We start from the raw sequence: 16,613 nt of genomic DNA on the forward strand, positions 1-16,613 counted from the left end.
GCTTGTTTCAATATCAGTAAGAATCATGGAATAGCTCATTTTTATAAAACATTTGGCCAATTATTTCGAAAACCAGCGTATTGAACTGTAAGAAACTGCTTTTGAGTTTTAGAAAACACGAGTTTCCAAAGATACAATTGAAGTTCTTTTTAACATGTCCGTTTTACTCCCACATCCACAACGTAGAGGGATAATGAATGACTCAACGTGCTAATGAGATATTTTGGCGATGGCACATATTGTGCTATCAAAATTATGTCTGTGATAGGGAATGCATAGTGTGAAACTGAGCCTTATTCAACAAGATGTATAAACGGTGCGGAAAAGGAGCGAAATCCGAAATATCAGAAAATCTGAACCATGGTGATGGCGGAGGCATAGCAATCGATGCGGAACAAAATTTCTTCTTCAGTTTCCAACCGAAAAAAACAGCTCTTTTTTTAATCCGGAAACAATGCACAACTTCGTGAAAATAGAATGATCGACCGCAAGAAGTCACCAATAAGCCAAAACATTTCTAAATTCATACAAGAGCTCTCATAACCCATAACCCTTCAGTGAACGTTTTGATGGCCCTTAAGAGGACCGTGGTTTTATGCAAGCAGCTGAAAATGGTTGATTCATTCTGGTTCTCTGCGATTATATTTTGTTCCGTCAAAACCATAATTCCACATTGTGATGCGATGTCTCAACCCAACAATATTCGCGTTGATGACATGAGGCTTCGCTTTCCGAGTGTGGGAAGCGACGACAACCATAGTTTTTTATATGGAATCAATATAATTTTTAAATATCGGAATGAAAATTAACTCCTCCGTTTCGAATTTGTATTCTATGTAAAAGAGTAACACGTTTTTTCCCTATTTATGGAAAAAATATTGAATGAAAAATGTCTTTAATAAAAATTTTAACTAAACGGATATCGGCTCTAGACGTCGGCACTGTATTTCTGTCATAGCGGATGGAGGTTCACGGTTCTCCTCTTTGGAACTCGTTGGCTTCTGCTACTGCTGCCAATGAAGTGATGATGTTGTTGCTGCTGAGATTCTTTCTCACTACCGCTGATTAGAAAAGACTCATGTCTGCTCGCTTGCTGGTGTGAAACTGAGTTTGACTAGGGTGGTGCCAAATTTTGTATGGTATTTTCATTCTCTCAATTTCCTTATTACTCTTAGACAGAATGACATGCACGTTGGACAGCTTCGATTGTTTTCGCAGTGGAATTGATGTGATCAAATTGTATTTCGATGCTGGAAAACTTATATTTCCTCCAACTCAAACGGAATTCAAACTTTCGTTCGAATCAAAAATACATTTTTTTAAAATCGGCATTTTTAGTTCGATTTCATTTGGAATTGCACTTTATTAGAACACAGACTCAATTTTCGAAAGTTTTACAGTCAATTGTGCCGAGTAACTAATTTTTTTTTTGTATTGACCAGAAAATGAATTGACGAGCGTTGAGAGTGAGCATGACAGATGAACTATTCAAGTCAATGGTTATTCTAATTGACGTGACTAATGAATATAATAATCTGCCTCTTCATTCAACCTGACTTAGAGATGGGCAAATTTGTTTATTTCAGTGAGCGGCTCAGAGTCGTGCGCTCAATGAAAAGAGCCGGCTCATTTGAGCGGCTCGACGGCTCTTTTCAAGAACTGGTTTATTCGGATATGTAAAGAATGGAAGACGTAAAAAATAAGGCTTTAAACAATAATCAGTGCAGAGACAAGTAAAAATACTACTTTACTGAAGGTTTTCTCTGATATATTTCCATCACAATGATCTTCTTTATTTTTTGTTTATAAAAATTATGTTTTTAACGTTATCTGATGAAAGTCTACTGCATCTTTCACTGCAAACTTGTCTTGTTTTCGGAAAAACTCGCTCACATGGTACCGAAGTCGCCGGAATACATAATATTTTCGAAAAAAAAGATAGAGCCGCCGAGAGATAGATTTCCTTTCATTCCACCAAAACGAAGGGTCACTTAGTCTCAGCAAATGTGGTTCCGCTAAATGTTTATCTACAATATATGTTGCAGCAGCTTTTGGATCATGTGAGGACCGACGATTGCTAACCAATGCATCAAACTCCTCCCATACAGATGACAGCGATTCATCGCCAACGATTCGTGATAGTCTCGTAGGTGTGTATTCTGTGGATGTCATTTTTAGCATCCTTATCAACGACTGGTGTACATAGTTGTACTTTCTGCTATCCTCAAAACCTTGCTGCTTGAAGCGAGGATCTAGCAGTATTTATTAGACTAGTTCGTCTAACTCAAGATTTGTAGATCGCTTTACCAGCTCCGAAATCAATTCATACAGAGCTTTTTTATAATCATCAGAATTGATTTCACTTGATCCATATAATGTTGATCATGCCGAATTATCAGTCGGGAGAATATAGCAGTTTTTGATAACGACACAGTTTTCTCCCCGTTTTATGTCCCAAACATTTTTAAAATATTTCGAATGGAATGTTTTCATCATTAACTGTATTATATTAGTCAAATCATTTCATTCGATACCCATATGCGGGTTGGATTTATCTTAAATAACTGTGATTTACTAGTCAAGCCCGTTCATCTGATACCCATATGATGGGGTTTTCAGAAGAAATGTAGTCTGCCATTTCGTAACGATCGCCATTTTGGATTCACTGTGTTCTACTATTCAAGTCCTTTCATTTGATACCCATATTGATGAGGTTTTGGCAAAATATGTAGTCTGTCATTTTATAACGGCCGCCATCTTGGATTTCCATTTCACATAAATAACTGTGTACTACTAATCAAGTACTTTCATTAGATACCCATATTGAGGGGGTTTTGAAAAAAAATACATATTTCACCATTTTGGGGTGGCGGCCATTTTGGATTTACATTTTTCATAAATAACTGTGATCTACTAGTCAAGCCCATTCATTTGATACCTATATTGATGGGGTTTTGACGAAATAAGTAGTCTGTCATTTTACAACGGCCGCAGTCTTGGATTTCTATTTTACATAAATAACTGTGTTCTACTAGTCAAGTCCTTCATTAGATACCCATATTTATGGGGTTTCGAGAAAATATGTAATCCGCCAAAATACAAAACAGTTAAAAACAAACAAACATACAAAAATATACAAAATACAAAAAAAAAAAATACAAATATACAAAAAACATACAAACAGTTAAATGAAACCGAAACAGTTAAATTTCTTCCGCACTGCCGCAAGCCACGGTTCGTCAGAACGAGCGGTTCTTTATCAATAAGCCGGCTCTTGAAAGAAACACGGTTCTATTATGAACCGTAGTTCTTTTTTAAACCGTGGTTCTCAAATGAACGACTCTTAAATGAACCGCGGTTCAAAAAGAGCCACGGCTCATAAGAGAACCGTGGGTCTTTTTTCAACCGTGGTTCATTCAAAAGCCGTACATATAAGAGCCGTTCATTTGAGAGCCGCGGCTCATTTTTCAAGAATCATGGATCGTACGCTCTTTCTGACGTACCAGCTCAAATGAGCGGCTCGTGGGCGCTCGCCCATCTCCAACCTGACTTCAATCCACACTACTCCTCCCCCTAACATGTATCTTGTAACCCACTTACACAATCTTATTTTTACGTCCATATAAAGTGAAACGAAAACTTGATGTCTGATGCAAAAAGTAGTTACACCATTAATGGACGGCTTACTGTTTACCCACCGTGAATTCAAACCAACGAACTTAAACAGTTATCAGGTATGCTATAATGGTCTTCTTATTGTTTACCCACCGTAAACTCAAACCAACGAAATTAAACAGTTATCAGGTATGCTATAAAGGTCTTCCCGTTAGTTTGTTAAATAGCGTGCAAAAAAGCGGGAGGAATTCTGAACACAATTTTAGTCCACTATGTCTCCGAGTTCAATTTTGTGAAAAAAACATACAGAAAAACGGGTTTATATCAACGAAATTCACAAAGTTGTCATTCGTACAACACTGCACGCTATTTTGGTAATTTTCGTGTACCATACAAAAAATCTAGCTCACATGTAGTATATTACGTTGAACTTAAACATCGATACATGCATGCGTGAACCAATTCGTGAACGTGAATTTATTTTGGGGGGAGTCACTACAGAATGCATTGAAGCCCATTTGACGGGAAAGAATGAAATGCGATAGTCGAGCTGTAGAGTGAAATAGCAACAAAACGCTCGAATGACTGTTGAGTCATGTTGACGGAGAAACTGCTGGAAGAAGCCAACACTCATTTCCAATTGAATACGAAGGCGAGTTTCTTCATAGCCCGCTGACTATCCTCTGTTGAATATGACTTTGCAGATCCCTGATCCTGAGACTAATCGATCTCGAGATGTAACAAATTTTATATTAAATTAAATTCAATATTAAAAACTTTTATATCTCAAAACACAAAACATTTCCACTATAAGAAATTGATTAAATCTCTCCTAGGATAAAACGATATATATACTTTTTCATGTTGAATCGCATTTAGATTCTATTTTCAATGTAACTATTCTTAAAAAGTCATGATTTCACAAAGTATTGAAAATTCATAAGGTAAAAAAAATCGTATCTCCATTTTGGTGAGTCTGACACGGCACCTTCACGATAAACTTGTAAAATTAGAAGTGTTTTTCAATAGAAATATACAAAAAAAACATCGAAGAAGGGGTGTTGTAAAATATAAAAATTTTTAATATGAAATTTAATTCGGGAGTAAGAATTTTTAACAATGTATTTAAAATATTATTTTTTCTAAATAGTTCATTGATTTTCCAACAACTTTGTGAAACATCACATTTCAATCAAACATCTGGATTTTGAATTACGATTTTTTGAAAGAACTCAAAACGCCCTTTTCAAAAATCAGTCGTAATTTCAATTGGTATATGACAATAAAAAGTGTGATTGAAGGTAGTTTCCATTATAAGTACCAAGTTTCAACATAAATTGGAGTAGGTCGGGTCAGAATCGATTTGGCATGGAATTGCTCTATAATGAAAATCATATTCGTATTATAATAGAAAATGCGTACTGCTGCTGGATATTACGACTAATTTTCCAGAATCGTATAGAATTTTCACAACTATAATACCACAAAAACGAATTTCTCTCATCGAACTGAGAAAAAAGTATTGACCATTTTGATATTTAGTGCCAAAACGATGGAGCTGTGTGGTAGGTGATAAATGATTTATGTCGCGACTTCATTGAACTCTAAACAGTGAAATTGTCTGCTTGTTTAGAAAAATATAAACTGAAAAACCGAACACTAGACCGATTAATCTTCAGAACGAGCGAAACTAGTGAGCATAAGTTTTTCATGCCCCTCATCTTCAAACTAACCTTTTGTCTTGCTCTTCAAATACTACGATTCCCTGCAGGTTACTTTAGGGTATTATGCTCGCAAAACTAGCACTTTATACATGCACACACTCTTTTGTGCTACCGACCGGTCTTGTCCGTACAAAACAATGTTGGTACAAGGTGAAAAAAGAAAATGAATGGAGAGAACACTCGAAAATGTCTGTGTTTACACTTGAGGCCCTTACTTTGTTATCGGGAGCCGTGGTTGTAAAAAGTGCCTGCAAACCCTTGTTGACCGTTGGGCCCGGTTGGATCTGTTGGCTGCTCAAAGCCTAATAACTTAATGTTCGGTTTATGAGAAACGACAGTAAGAACTTTTTTGTAAATTGTTGTATAAAGTGCATACTACGGCCAGATAATTTATTAGGGCGAAACTACTATGATAATAATAAATACTCCCACACAAAGCTCGAGACGACGAACGCGAGAGCCATTTTTCTTCCTTACTTTCATGACTCAAACATAATTCATTTTTCGACCTACCAAATCTCCGCAGCCAAACGTTACGCCCGCAAGTTCGACTAATCGTACGATCGCGTGTCACAACACGACGACGGGGAAAATCTTCTAGGCGGGGGAAATTGGCCATTACTCTTCCGCACGAAAATGCAGCAGCAGCAGGTGAGCGGGGGAACACAACTCATAAAATAAACATCGTTCATTTCGGGGGATTCCTTCTGCTTTTGCTGGAAGATGTCCCACGGATGATTTTTCTTCCTGTCCGGTATACATATTACATGGAAAACGTGCTTAATTCGTGATATATGGCAGAGAAAGGAAAAATTGATGTAAATAACTTCTTTTGGTGTCGATTTCTCTTCCATAACATTATCCCAGCGGAAGACAGCTGCTGTGGGAGAAGATGGGATGTGATTTGCGAGTGGGTGGGAACTTACATATTTCAGCGCTCCTACATCGAGTAGATATCCTCGCATCATTTGGGGAATCTCCGTCAGATATTCCATTTGTTGTGGTTGTTCTCTTTCTTGACAGCAGTTGTCGCAAGCTGTTTGCGTATTTCACACCGCTTTCTCAGAAGCAAACACTACCATTTCATCAGGTGGTAAACAGTATAAATTTGGAACTTTTTTAACGTGGTACGGATTGACGACGGATTTGAGAAAACATAAAACACGCGCTTCAGCTGGCGGCTGTGATTCTAACACCGCGACCCTGCGTCAATTTATAAGCGGTTAGTAGAGAAAAACAAATAGAGGCTGATAATGAAATTGATCGGGGTTAATAAAATCTATGAAATTGAGTGACCTAGTTTGCATCATCCGCAGTACTACTGTTGGAATTTCGATTGCCACTATTTGCAATCAGCAACTGAAATGATGGACAGAATTCAATTTAGACACGGAACTTATTTTGTATCGAAGAAAAATACCATTGCCTACCGAGTGATTTCAAAAATATTCTGAAAATAATGCAGTAATCAACGATTTGGATGTTATACGTTTTAAGGACAAATTTGAATTAATGTAAAAACTGTATGTAAACACTTTCTTAGAAGTCTTTGTGTATGAATAGGCGTTGTTAGTTCAATTTAAATTCTCGATGGCATGACATTGAACTTTGTGTTCCATTGTTGTGAAGTGAAAACGGTAATGGATTTTCAGCTGAAATAAACAGGCTTTCAAATAAAAAATTAAAAATAAAAATTCACTTTTGTGTTTTAATGTGTTAGAGTAACACGCTTTGCAGTGATAGACACGCAAAATAATGAAAATTGTGTCTGATAACCGCTCACTAAGCGAACGATTTTGAGTTCAAAAACTCAGGGCCTTCGACTAACCACCTTTGTGTGTTTTTTTAGCTATGTCCACGTCAAGTCGGCCAAATATGCACCGTTTTGTTGTAAAATTTGTTTTTCCTTTGCCTTTCTAAATGTGGCTTCATAATGTCTCTCTCATGGTAGTCTTGGTCCTTATTGGCGAAAAACTCTAGCAATCGATTTTTACACTTTATCACTCTGGAAGCTTTGCAATGAAAGTAAAAGGTGGTGAACGATTGGTGCCATGTCCGGACTATACGGTGGATACATTAAAACAGATTCCCGTAATCTCTGGCGAGTCACTATAGACATGCGTTTTCCTAATGGAACACAACACCTCTTCTATTGGCCAATTCTGGACGTTTCTGGTCTAGAACTAGCTTCAAAAAGTTTAGTTGTTCACTGTGAAGATCTGAATTTCGTGTATTGCACTTAAACAAAACAAAAAATAAATTGCATGTATTTTTTTATTACAGTACCGACACCATAAACAACATTCACAATTTCAGCGGTCTGGATTGCATTTTCGCCTTTATCAAAGAAAAAGTGTAAAATGTACTGAATTTTCTCTTTGTTGACTTCCATTGTTAACATCCTGTAACTCGAAACTGAATGGAACAATAGGAAAACAGTAAAGTAAATTTTAATGTGAAACGTCACCTTTACAACGAGTATAAAGCTATCGGAAAAACGAAGGATTACTTTTTCCCCAACCTAATATGATAATAATGTTTTGATGGAAGTCTTAGGAAATTGATAGAAAAAATATTAAGTAAGGTTCAGAGCTACGTGAATTCAAATAACATCAAGTAGAGGAACTGGTACAAATTCGGCACCCTATTTTGGACTTAGCTCTTGGCCAATGCACGGAATTTCTTCATATTACGTCAGCTTATGAAGGGAAGGCAAACATTTCCCCGCAAACCGATTTCAAAAATCTTGATTCGGCTCGGAGCTTGGAGCATAGAAGTGAAACAACTCAAATTCGAGTACCCGAGATGCCTGGGTATAAATTTGGCACCCCATTTTTTTTTAATTTTTTCCAAATTAAAAGAATCGTCCTGAAATCACTGAAAAATGTATTTTTTGAGAAGTGAAGTACACTACACATCTACACATCTTACGTAAATTAACTCAACTTTGACGAAAAAGCATGCAATTTTACAAAACAAAGAGGAACAAAAAAACGATTTTTTCAAGAAAAAGTGAAAAAAATTCATCTCGATTTATTCCTAACTAAAAAAGAAAAGTAAAGTAAAATTTTGCTGCATGGGCATGCAATACTTAGCATAGTGTATCATCAACACTATGTTTACATTGGGGTGCCAAATTACCCGCATACCGAATTTGCACTTTGGAATTAAATCTATGAAATTTGTGATTAAAATCTCGATACACTTACTCGAATTCGTTGAAGAACATCGCTTTCTTGATCCAAATCAGCTTTAATATTTAAAATCGGCTCACTATTCGATTTTTAATGATTTTTCAAAAGACACACATGAAAAATTTTCGAGATTTCAAAAACAACAAAACTTGATTTTTTTTTAAAAACACAGAAATTTTGGGTTTTTGGCATCTGACGTTTGTTACTACATTACTAGAACACTTTTTTTTATTCACCACCAGAGTGCGCTCATTACCGCCGGAGATCCGGGTGGGTACCAAATTACCCACGGGGTACCGAATTTGTACCAGTTCCTATACTAATTTTCATGAAGCTGTTGAAATTTCACAATTCAAAACTGTATTCGGACCTGCTATTCTGATAGTGTTAAGGAGTGATAAGGATTGACGACACCGAAGCGTTTCTGTACTGTTTGGGCTCATGGATGTGATGTGCTGATACTGCATTACGCTAAAGTTTCATTCGAAGGCCAAGGATTCAGTGGCGTCAGCCTGTTCAAACTGTTCATAGAACGGGTAAACAATCTCAGAAAAAAATCCATTTTTTTATTATTTCACATTTGTAGCATGGATGAGGAATTATCGAAGGTAATTTATTAATAATTTCCATATTATCCCGTATATCCTTTTTTTTGTTTCTGTTTGGGTGAAACTTTTCCATCGTGAATCTGATGGCTACACTTGACTGCACAACACAATACTACGAAATAAGCAGTAATGACTACCGGGTTCAAACCTTTCATCTGAACCCGCCGTCATTCAAACACTTTTCTGCATCTTCAAGTACGACAGGGCAAACGCAGTCAGCTATGTATGAAGTGATCACTACTACTAATGCGCTGTCTTGCGTAAAAATTGTATTTGTTGTTCAAATTTTTCCGCTGAACGAAGCCGATAGAAATGATAGAACAAAACAAAACAGTACGAGAGGCTTTCAAAAGAAATGCGCAATATTCGATACAAATCCCAAATTAAGAAAACATTTCGTAAGCTACGTGAATACGGCTGATCACTGGAGGCTTTATGAATACTTAAAAATCATTGTTTCTGCTTAATCCTCATTTTTTCTTCAATAACTCAACAACGAATTGAAATTTCCATATTATTTCTTTTGTTTCAAAAAACGAGACATAAACGAAACATTTTTAGTGATAGAATCGAGAGTGGTATAAACGAGACGTGATAAAAACGCCCAGTGATATAATCGAGACGTCACTGTACTACATTTCAGCATTTCGTGGTTATTTTAAAGGGCACCAGATACTTTTGAATATAGTGTTCCAAGAATGTAAAATGTAAATGGAATGTAAAAAGTATCCAGACAAATCCAGGTGTTTATTCACCAGCAGCCAGATTTTATTGAAAAACATTTTACAACCCTGCCTCAAATTGTACCGACTAGAAAGAGTAACTAGAGCAGCAACGAAAAACAATTTAAATTCATCAATATTGCTGCGGAAACATATAATTCTGCATATAATTCTGTTCAAGGAAGGCACAATAAAAATTTTGGCATCTCTCATGTCGACCTCAGTCTCACACTAGCTGGCGAGCAGACATGAGTCTTTACTAATGCTGAAATCAACGATAGCAAACATCAGCAACATCAGCAGAAAGACTCAGCAGCAGTAGCAGAGGTAAACGATTTTCAATTTTACTGTTGTCCCGAGAAGTGCCGTCTCCACTATCGATTCAACACCCACAGTGATGCAATATTGTTCGGCTGACACATCGCATCACAATGTGAAATAATGGTGCTGGTGGGACAAAATATAATCACCGAAAACAAGAAAAAATCAACAATCTTTAGCTGCGAAATAGTGAAGCCCAAGTTGATTTTTATATTTTTTTTTCTCGGTGGAGTCCTTGTGTGAATACAGGAGTATTTAGGACTCATTGGTGATTTTTCGCAATCGATCATTCAATTTTCGCAAAATTCGAGCATTTTTTCCAGGTTAAGAATGGTGTCAAAGTGCAGCGAATTCAAAGGTGGATGTTAATAAGGTATTGTCCAAAGGTGAGGGCTATTTCTTTCGTTTGGAAACTGAAGGTAAACATTTGTTCAAAAAAAAAAAACAAACAAAAATTTCATAAAGAGTTATTTTTTCAAATCAACAAATTCGTTTTCCGGGTTCCGTGTTGTCTTACATTCCGAGTAGTCTCAAATTCCGAACACTTTATTTTTAAATGTAAATTTACTGAATTTTTATGTTATAAATAATTGAATAATGAAAACCCTGACATTCTTTGGGGTATAGGCTTTATTGTAATATCATTCACATGTATCGAAACGACCTATAATTTATAATATCAAACATTTACAAAAAAGTGACCGTCAAAACCAATGATAAAATACTTGCGTTAGCAAATTCCGTAAAAAACACGCATCGCTCGTTTTTCAGTTTTTGTAGTTGTTTCAACTATTTTGTTTGCTGTTTTCATTTTAAGTGCTAGAAAAGGTAAGAATCTACAATGAATGGATGAAAAAAAAAAGATATTTTATGCAGAAATCTTCATTAAAATTAGTATTGGAGTAGTGTTCGGAATTTGAATCAAATTTCTAAGCATGATTCAAATTCCGAACACTTCAGTTTTAAATGTAAATTTACTGCACATTAAGGTTATAAATAATTTAATAATGAAAACCGTGGCATTATTTGAGTTATAGACTTCATTTTAACATCATTTACTGGTATCGATACAGCCTATAATTTATAATATCAAGCATTTGCAAAAAAGTGACCGTCAAAACCAATGATAAAATATTTGCGTTAGCAAATTCCGTAAAAACAAGCATCGTTTATTTCTCAGCTTTTGCAGTTGTTTCAACTACAGGCCGGACACGATTATATGCAGACTCGATTATACACAGGCTCGATTATATGTGATTCGATTATATACAATTTTGGATTCGATATATACAGTTTGGAAATTATTTTTTTTCATATTTCAAATATGATTTATTTCAAGAAGAAATGTAACCTTTAAAAGTTAAGGTGAAATTTAAGTGGCTATTACATGATGTACAATGGGGTAAAAATCGCGATTTTCGCAGGTTTTGCTTGAATTTTCACCAGAATTTTCCTGAGATAATCTGAATAAAATTATTTTTTTTCATATGAGAAAGATGTTTTCTGACTTTAAGGTGATCAATCAAAAATTGAATTCCTTTTTTCTATTCAAGAAACAAAAAATACATGCAAAAGAAAACGAATAAAAACATTTTTTTTTGGTAAATTATATACAGGATTCGATAATATACAGTGAAAAGAAATCGAAAACTGTGAATAATCGAGTCCGCGCTGTATTTTGTTTGCTGTTTTCATGTTAAGTGCTAAAAAAGGTAAGAATCTACAATAAATGGATGAAAAAAAATAATGTTTTATGCAGGAATCGTCATTAAAATAAGTATTGGGGTAGTGTTCGGAATATGAATCAAGTTTCTACGCATGATTCGAATTCCGAACACTTCATGTTCAAATGTAAATTTACTAAACTTTTATGTTATAAATAATTGAATAATGAAAACCCTGCCATTTTCTTGAGTAAAGGCTTCATTTTGGCATCATTTACAGGTATTAATACAGACTATAATTTGTAATACTAAGCATTTGCAAAAAAGTGACGTTCAAAGCCCATGATAAAATATTTGTGTTAGCAAATTCTGTGAAAAACAAGCAACGTTAATTTTTCAGTTTTTGTAGTTTTATCAACTGTTTTGTTTGTTCTTTTCCTGTTAAGTGCTAGAAAAGGTAAGAAACAGCAATAAACGGATAAAAAAAGATATTTTATACAGAAATCTTCATTAAAATTAGTGTTCGGAATATGAATCAAGTTTCTACGCATGATTCAAATTGCGAACACTTCATTTTTAAATGTAAATTTACTGAACTTTAATGTTATATATAATTTGATAATCAAAACCCTGACATTCTTTGGATTATAGACTTCATTTTAACATCATATACAGGTATCGATAGCGATATAACGCCCTTGGTCCCTAAACCACGTAAACTATACAAAAAAACAAATACAATCAATAATTACGAAAACCAATCCCAAATCAATAAATCAATTTTATTGTAGTTAAATAAAAAAGAAGGCTCTATTGTATCCAAAAATCAAATCAATTTCGCCAAAAAGTACCATTTTGAGTAATGAGACACTGTCTAAATGGCCATCAAAGCTTAAGTGTTCGAAATTTGAGACAAAACGGTAGATTACTACACGCACATTATCACATTATGTGAAAAATTTGAACAAATGAAAATGAAACAGTATGATAAAATTGACAGTCTTTGTGTTGTCCTATGTCTCTTCGGTTATGTCCAGGACATTATCAACCCCTCTTTCATTTCCTTAAGCATATTTGTTGATGATTTTTGCTTATTCGGATATCAGACTCCAAACTGTTCCATGTTCTATGTTTGTTTTCTCGATTTAAATTTTAGTATATGGGTTACATATTCAGGAGATTCTAGATATTGGTATAGAATTCAGAATTTAGATGGGCTCTCAATCGTGATTCTGATTTATATCCCAAATTTAACGCTTCAGTTTTCAAATCCAAAATTCGGGATTCTAGACCGTCAGAGAGGGTCAAGTTGAATTGAATCATCATTTGTCGTGGAATTGTTTTTCTATAGCAGTGCGAATGAGTGACAAACTATTTCATCATCTTTGGCTAGCCACCACCCTGCCAAGTAATCACATATTGTTATCACATGTTTCCGAATCGATTTCCAAAAACTATTTATTTCATTGAACGTGATTTATTTTTATTGAATGACATTTAGTGAATCGCGAGCGCGAACACACGAATGCTGCCAACTCGTGGCTGACCGGTTTTTTTTTTGCAAATCGGTTGCAACGTTTCCCCCAGGCACCCAGGCGGAGGCAAATTCATACCCCAAAACGGCCGCATGTCAGAACTGTCAGCAAGTGGATGTTGATGTAATAGCGAACAGGAAAAGGTTAAACATGCGAACCGTTTGTGCAGTTTGCAGTGAGCGCTCAAAGGGCAACCAATCGAGTGGAACTAGGTCTGAATTCGGGGGTTGGAAATAAAAACAGTTGGTTTTGTGCAATTTCGAGGCAAATATAAATAAGCTAATGTAATGGCGACAATGAGCTGCTGTTCGGAACGAACGCGATTACCATTTTTAGCAATGAGGAGTTTGCTGATAATGGTAATCGTGCTCCACAATGGCAACGAAAGAGGGTTCTGTTTTTCGTGAAATGTTTATTGAGTGGAAAAAGAAACCCTTACTCAATTCATTCTTAAAGGGATATCTAACCCACAAAGGAGATTATGCAAGTGGTGCTTGGCAATAAAAGAAGAATTTTCCACAATTTGTCAAACACCTTTCTTACTAATCGTCCGTGGCACGGATGTGAATGTTACTCAGTTGGTGCCTCTTTGTGCTAGAGATCCTTTGTCCAACTCGGAACAATGAATTTTTTTCCTCATTTTTGAATAAAGCAAACTCCAATCGTTTCGATCTGATGAACAATCGTGATAATAGCTTACATAAGGCAAATAAAACTCTTCCACACCACAACATCTAACATCCAGGGTACCAAACAAAGCCATGCTTTGAACTCGAATCCCGCGCTATTGGGTAACACCTTCTTGGAAATCGGAATCAATGGTGCGCTGGGAGTCAATGGGAAACCAGGTTTAAACACGGTGAAGTTTTTCCACCCAGCGCACATCAATTTCACGCTCACAGCGCAACCAATTCCTTCTTTCCAGAGCCAATCATTCTAACTTTACCGGTAATTGAGTTTGGAGTTGGCAACAATTACCTGTGTAGATAGGTAGCAGCCCGAAGAGGAATCTGTCCTTCCCGGCATAGATAGCGCACGGTGTCGGATACTGTTTTGTTTTCTATAGCTGAAAATTTTCTGCGCGGGAGAGCCTTGCATCACGTCCTTCCGCACGAAAGTTGGAGGAAAAAAATGGCGCGTCTCATCGAGACAAGTTGGTTCTATCTCGATTTTAACAATGAATTCACCACATTTAGTGAATGATGTGAAAACCTAAATAAAATGTGTTTAATATATAATACAGATGGCCCTTTTTTATAACATTCAACGACTACTCATTATAGTAATCAGTTTTTGTATACGAGCACCCGTGTATGGAATACATTCTCAAGATCGATTTAAATTCAAACTCGAAGGACATTTGCGTCACATTTCGAGTGCAAGTCTTCATTCCAAATTTATGGTAATTCCATCATGTCACCCTGATCTCCACAGTACCACCTAGAGAGGAGAGTACAATTTCTTATTCCATTATGCAACAGCTCATTTCACTGCCGAGAAAGTATCCGTCGCGGTTCTTTTTTTTCTCGTCTAGAAAACTGCTCGATTCAGTTTTGCCATCTCACTCTCGAACCCATCACGCCACGGAAACTATACCCAGCATCCACAGCCAAGAATATGATTATCGTCATTTATCATACCACCCGCGCGCATTGGGGAAATTGCAAGTGCATCGTCATCTGCACTCTCTTCAGCAGCTCTTCTGCCGTCGACCGTCGAGTGAGCGAACAGACCGTCTCAGTGTGGCGACAAACAACCGCATCTTGTGAAAGTACTAGGAATCTTCAATGAAACCCACTCAGTGCAGGGTTCTATCCCTGTTGTATCCCTGTATTTTATTGGTACTTTGTGTTACGTGAATTATTAATGGGTTCCGTCGTTCTCAGTGGAACTCAACCCTGTCTGCTGTACGGAGGATGAGTTTCAGTAACAGCACTCAACCCTGGCAACATCCGTGGCACGTAGATCTCCAGTAAACGTGTGCTGCAAAAGCTACTAATTGACATCCAGTAATTTCAACTGCTCTTTCGAGAGTTAATCTTCTCACTCATTCTTGATTGAGAGCGTGACGTCAATAAAGCAATGGAGTCACGGTAGGAAAAACTACTATCATTAGTGCGTAAAAGTATGGGCGGAGCGCCCATACATCCCCCCATACAGCACCCATCCACCCGCAGATGTAAGTGGACTTCTTTGTTCGGAAAAGTGTGTTGAAAATCTGTGACGTGTGTTCTCTGGAAAAGCTAGTGAAGTGCTGGGTGCGAATGAGAGAATAAGAACCGAAAATCACCATTGTACAAACCCACGCGCGATGTGTCAAATGTTTCACTGGGTGTGGCACACGGCCCAACGCAATTATTCATATTTCGAAAGTGATTGTTTATTTTGCTGAACGACAACACACACTGCTGTGTGTCCAATTCAGAGCTATTTGCGATTTAAATATTTGAAATTTCGTTGCATCGATTCCGGCGATCGTTTCATTCATGACAACGGGAAGCGGCAGCAGCTAGCTATTGCCAAATTAATCAAAAATAAAATCTTGCATTGCATCGCAAAGCGGTGTGCGATTTTCGCTCTCCACTGGTGGCAAACCAAATAATTCAATTGAAATATAATCATCACAATACTTGTGGTAATTAAGCAGCGGTTCAATGTCGGGTCTGCTGCTTTTTTCATTTGTTAGTTTTTCTAGGATAATTCAACTGAGGTATTATCAAGTATATCTCAATTATTTATGTACTTCGATTTGAACATTTATTTTTAAATAATGAAATGTGAAAGACAGAAGCGTTCTATAGAAAACATTTTTGATTAACCCATTAGTGATGAAAAATAATAACATGTCTTTGTAAATCTTGACGATTGATTTGTTAATTGTCGTCTGATTTAGAAACAATGTTTTTTTTTAGTTTTTCCTTCAATTATGTTCATTTCTGATCATAAATATAAATATAGAATAGATAACACAGAAAAGCATAAATTAATTTTGAAAGGAGAAAACCGAACTTATTATATGTAGCATTAGAAACCGATTCTATTATGTAATAATTATGATGTAAATAAAAATGTTATATATGTTACTAGCTGACCCGGCAAACTTCGTCCCGCCAACATTTTATTTTTCGTTATCACTTCCACGTTTTCTTACTGGGACCCCCTCTCCATTCCAGAGAAGGGAGGGGTGTCATACCATCATAGAAACATTTCTAGTACCCAAAAACCCTCAC

At 36.3% G+C, this 16,613-nt stretch overlaps 1 protein-coding gene across 3 annotated transcripts in view; it reads right to left on the minus strand.

The window, feature by feature from the left end:
* The window catches only part of LOC129768040 (lysophospholipid acyltransferase 6), a 118,053-nt gene that overhangs the window by 26,350 nt on the left and 75,090 nt on the right, over nt 1-16,613 (minus strand). Inside the window, exon 2 of one of the 3 annotated variants that reach the window (XM_055769408.1) lies at nt 6,266-6,542. The exons of the other annotated variants lie outside the window; for them this stretch is intronic. Within the exon in view, the coding sequence (XP_055625383.1) occupies nt 6,266-6,334 (69 nt within the window). The 5' untranslated portion in view covers nt 6,335-6,542. The remainder of the gene's footprint in view (nt 1-6,265; nt 6,543-16,613) is intronic. 3 annotated transcript variants of the gene reach the window in all.

The sequence above is a fragment of the Toxorhynchites rutilus genome, chromosome 2 (genome assembly GCF_029784135.1).
Source record: "Toxorhynchites rutilus septentrionalis strain SRP chromosome 2, ASM2978413v1, whole genome shotgun sequence".
Classification (NCBI taxonomy): Eukaryota; Metazoa; Arthropoda; class Insecta; order Diptera; family Culicidae; genus Toxorhynchites; species Toxorhynchites rutilus.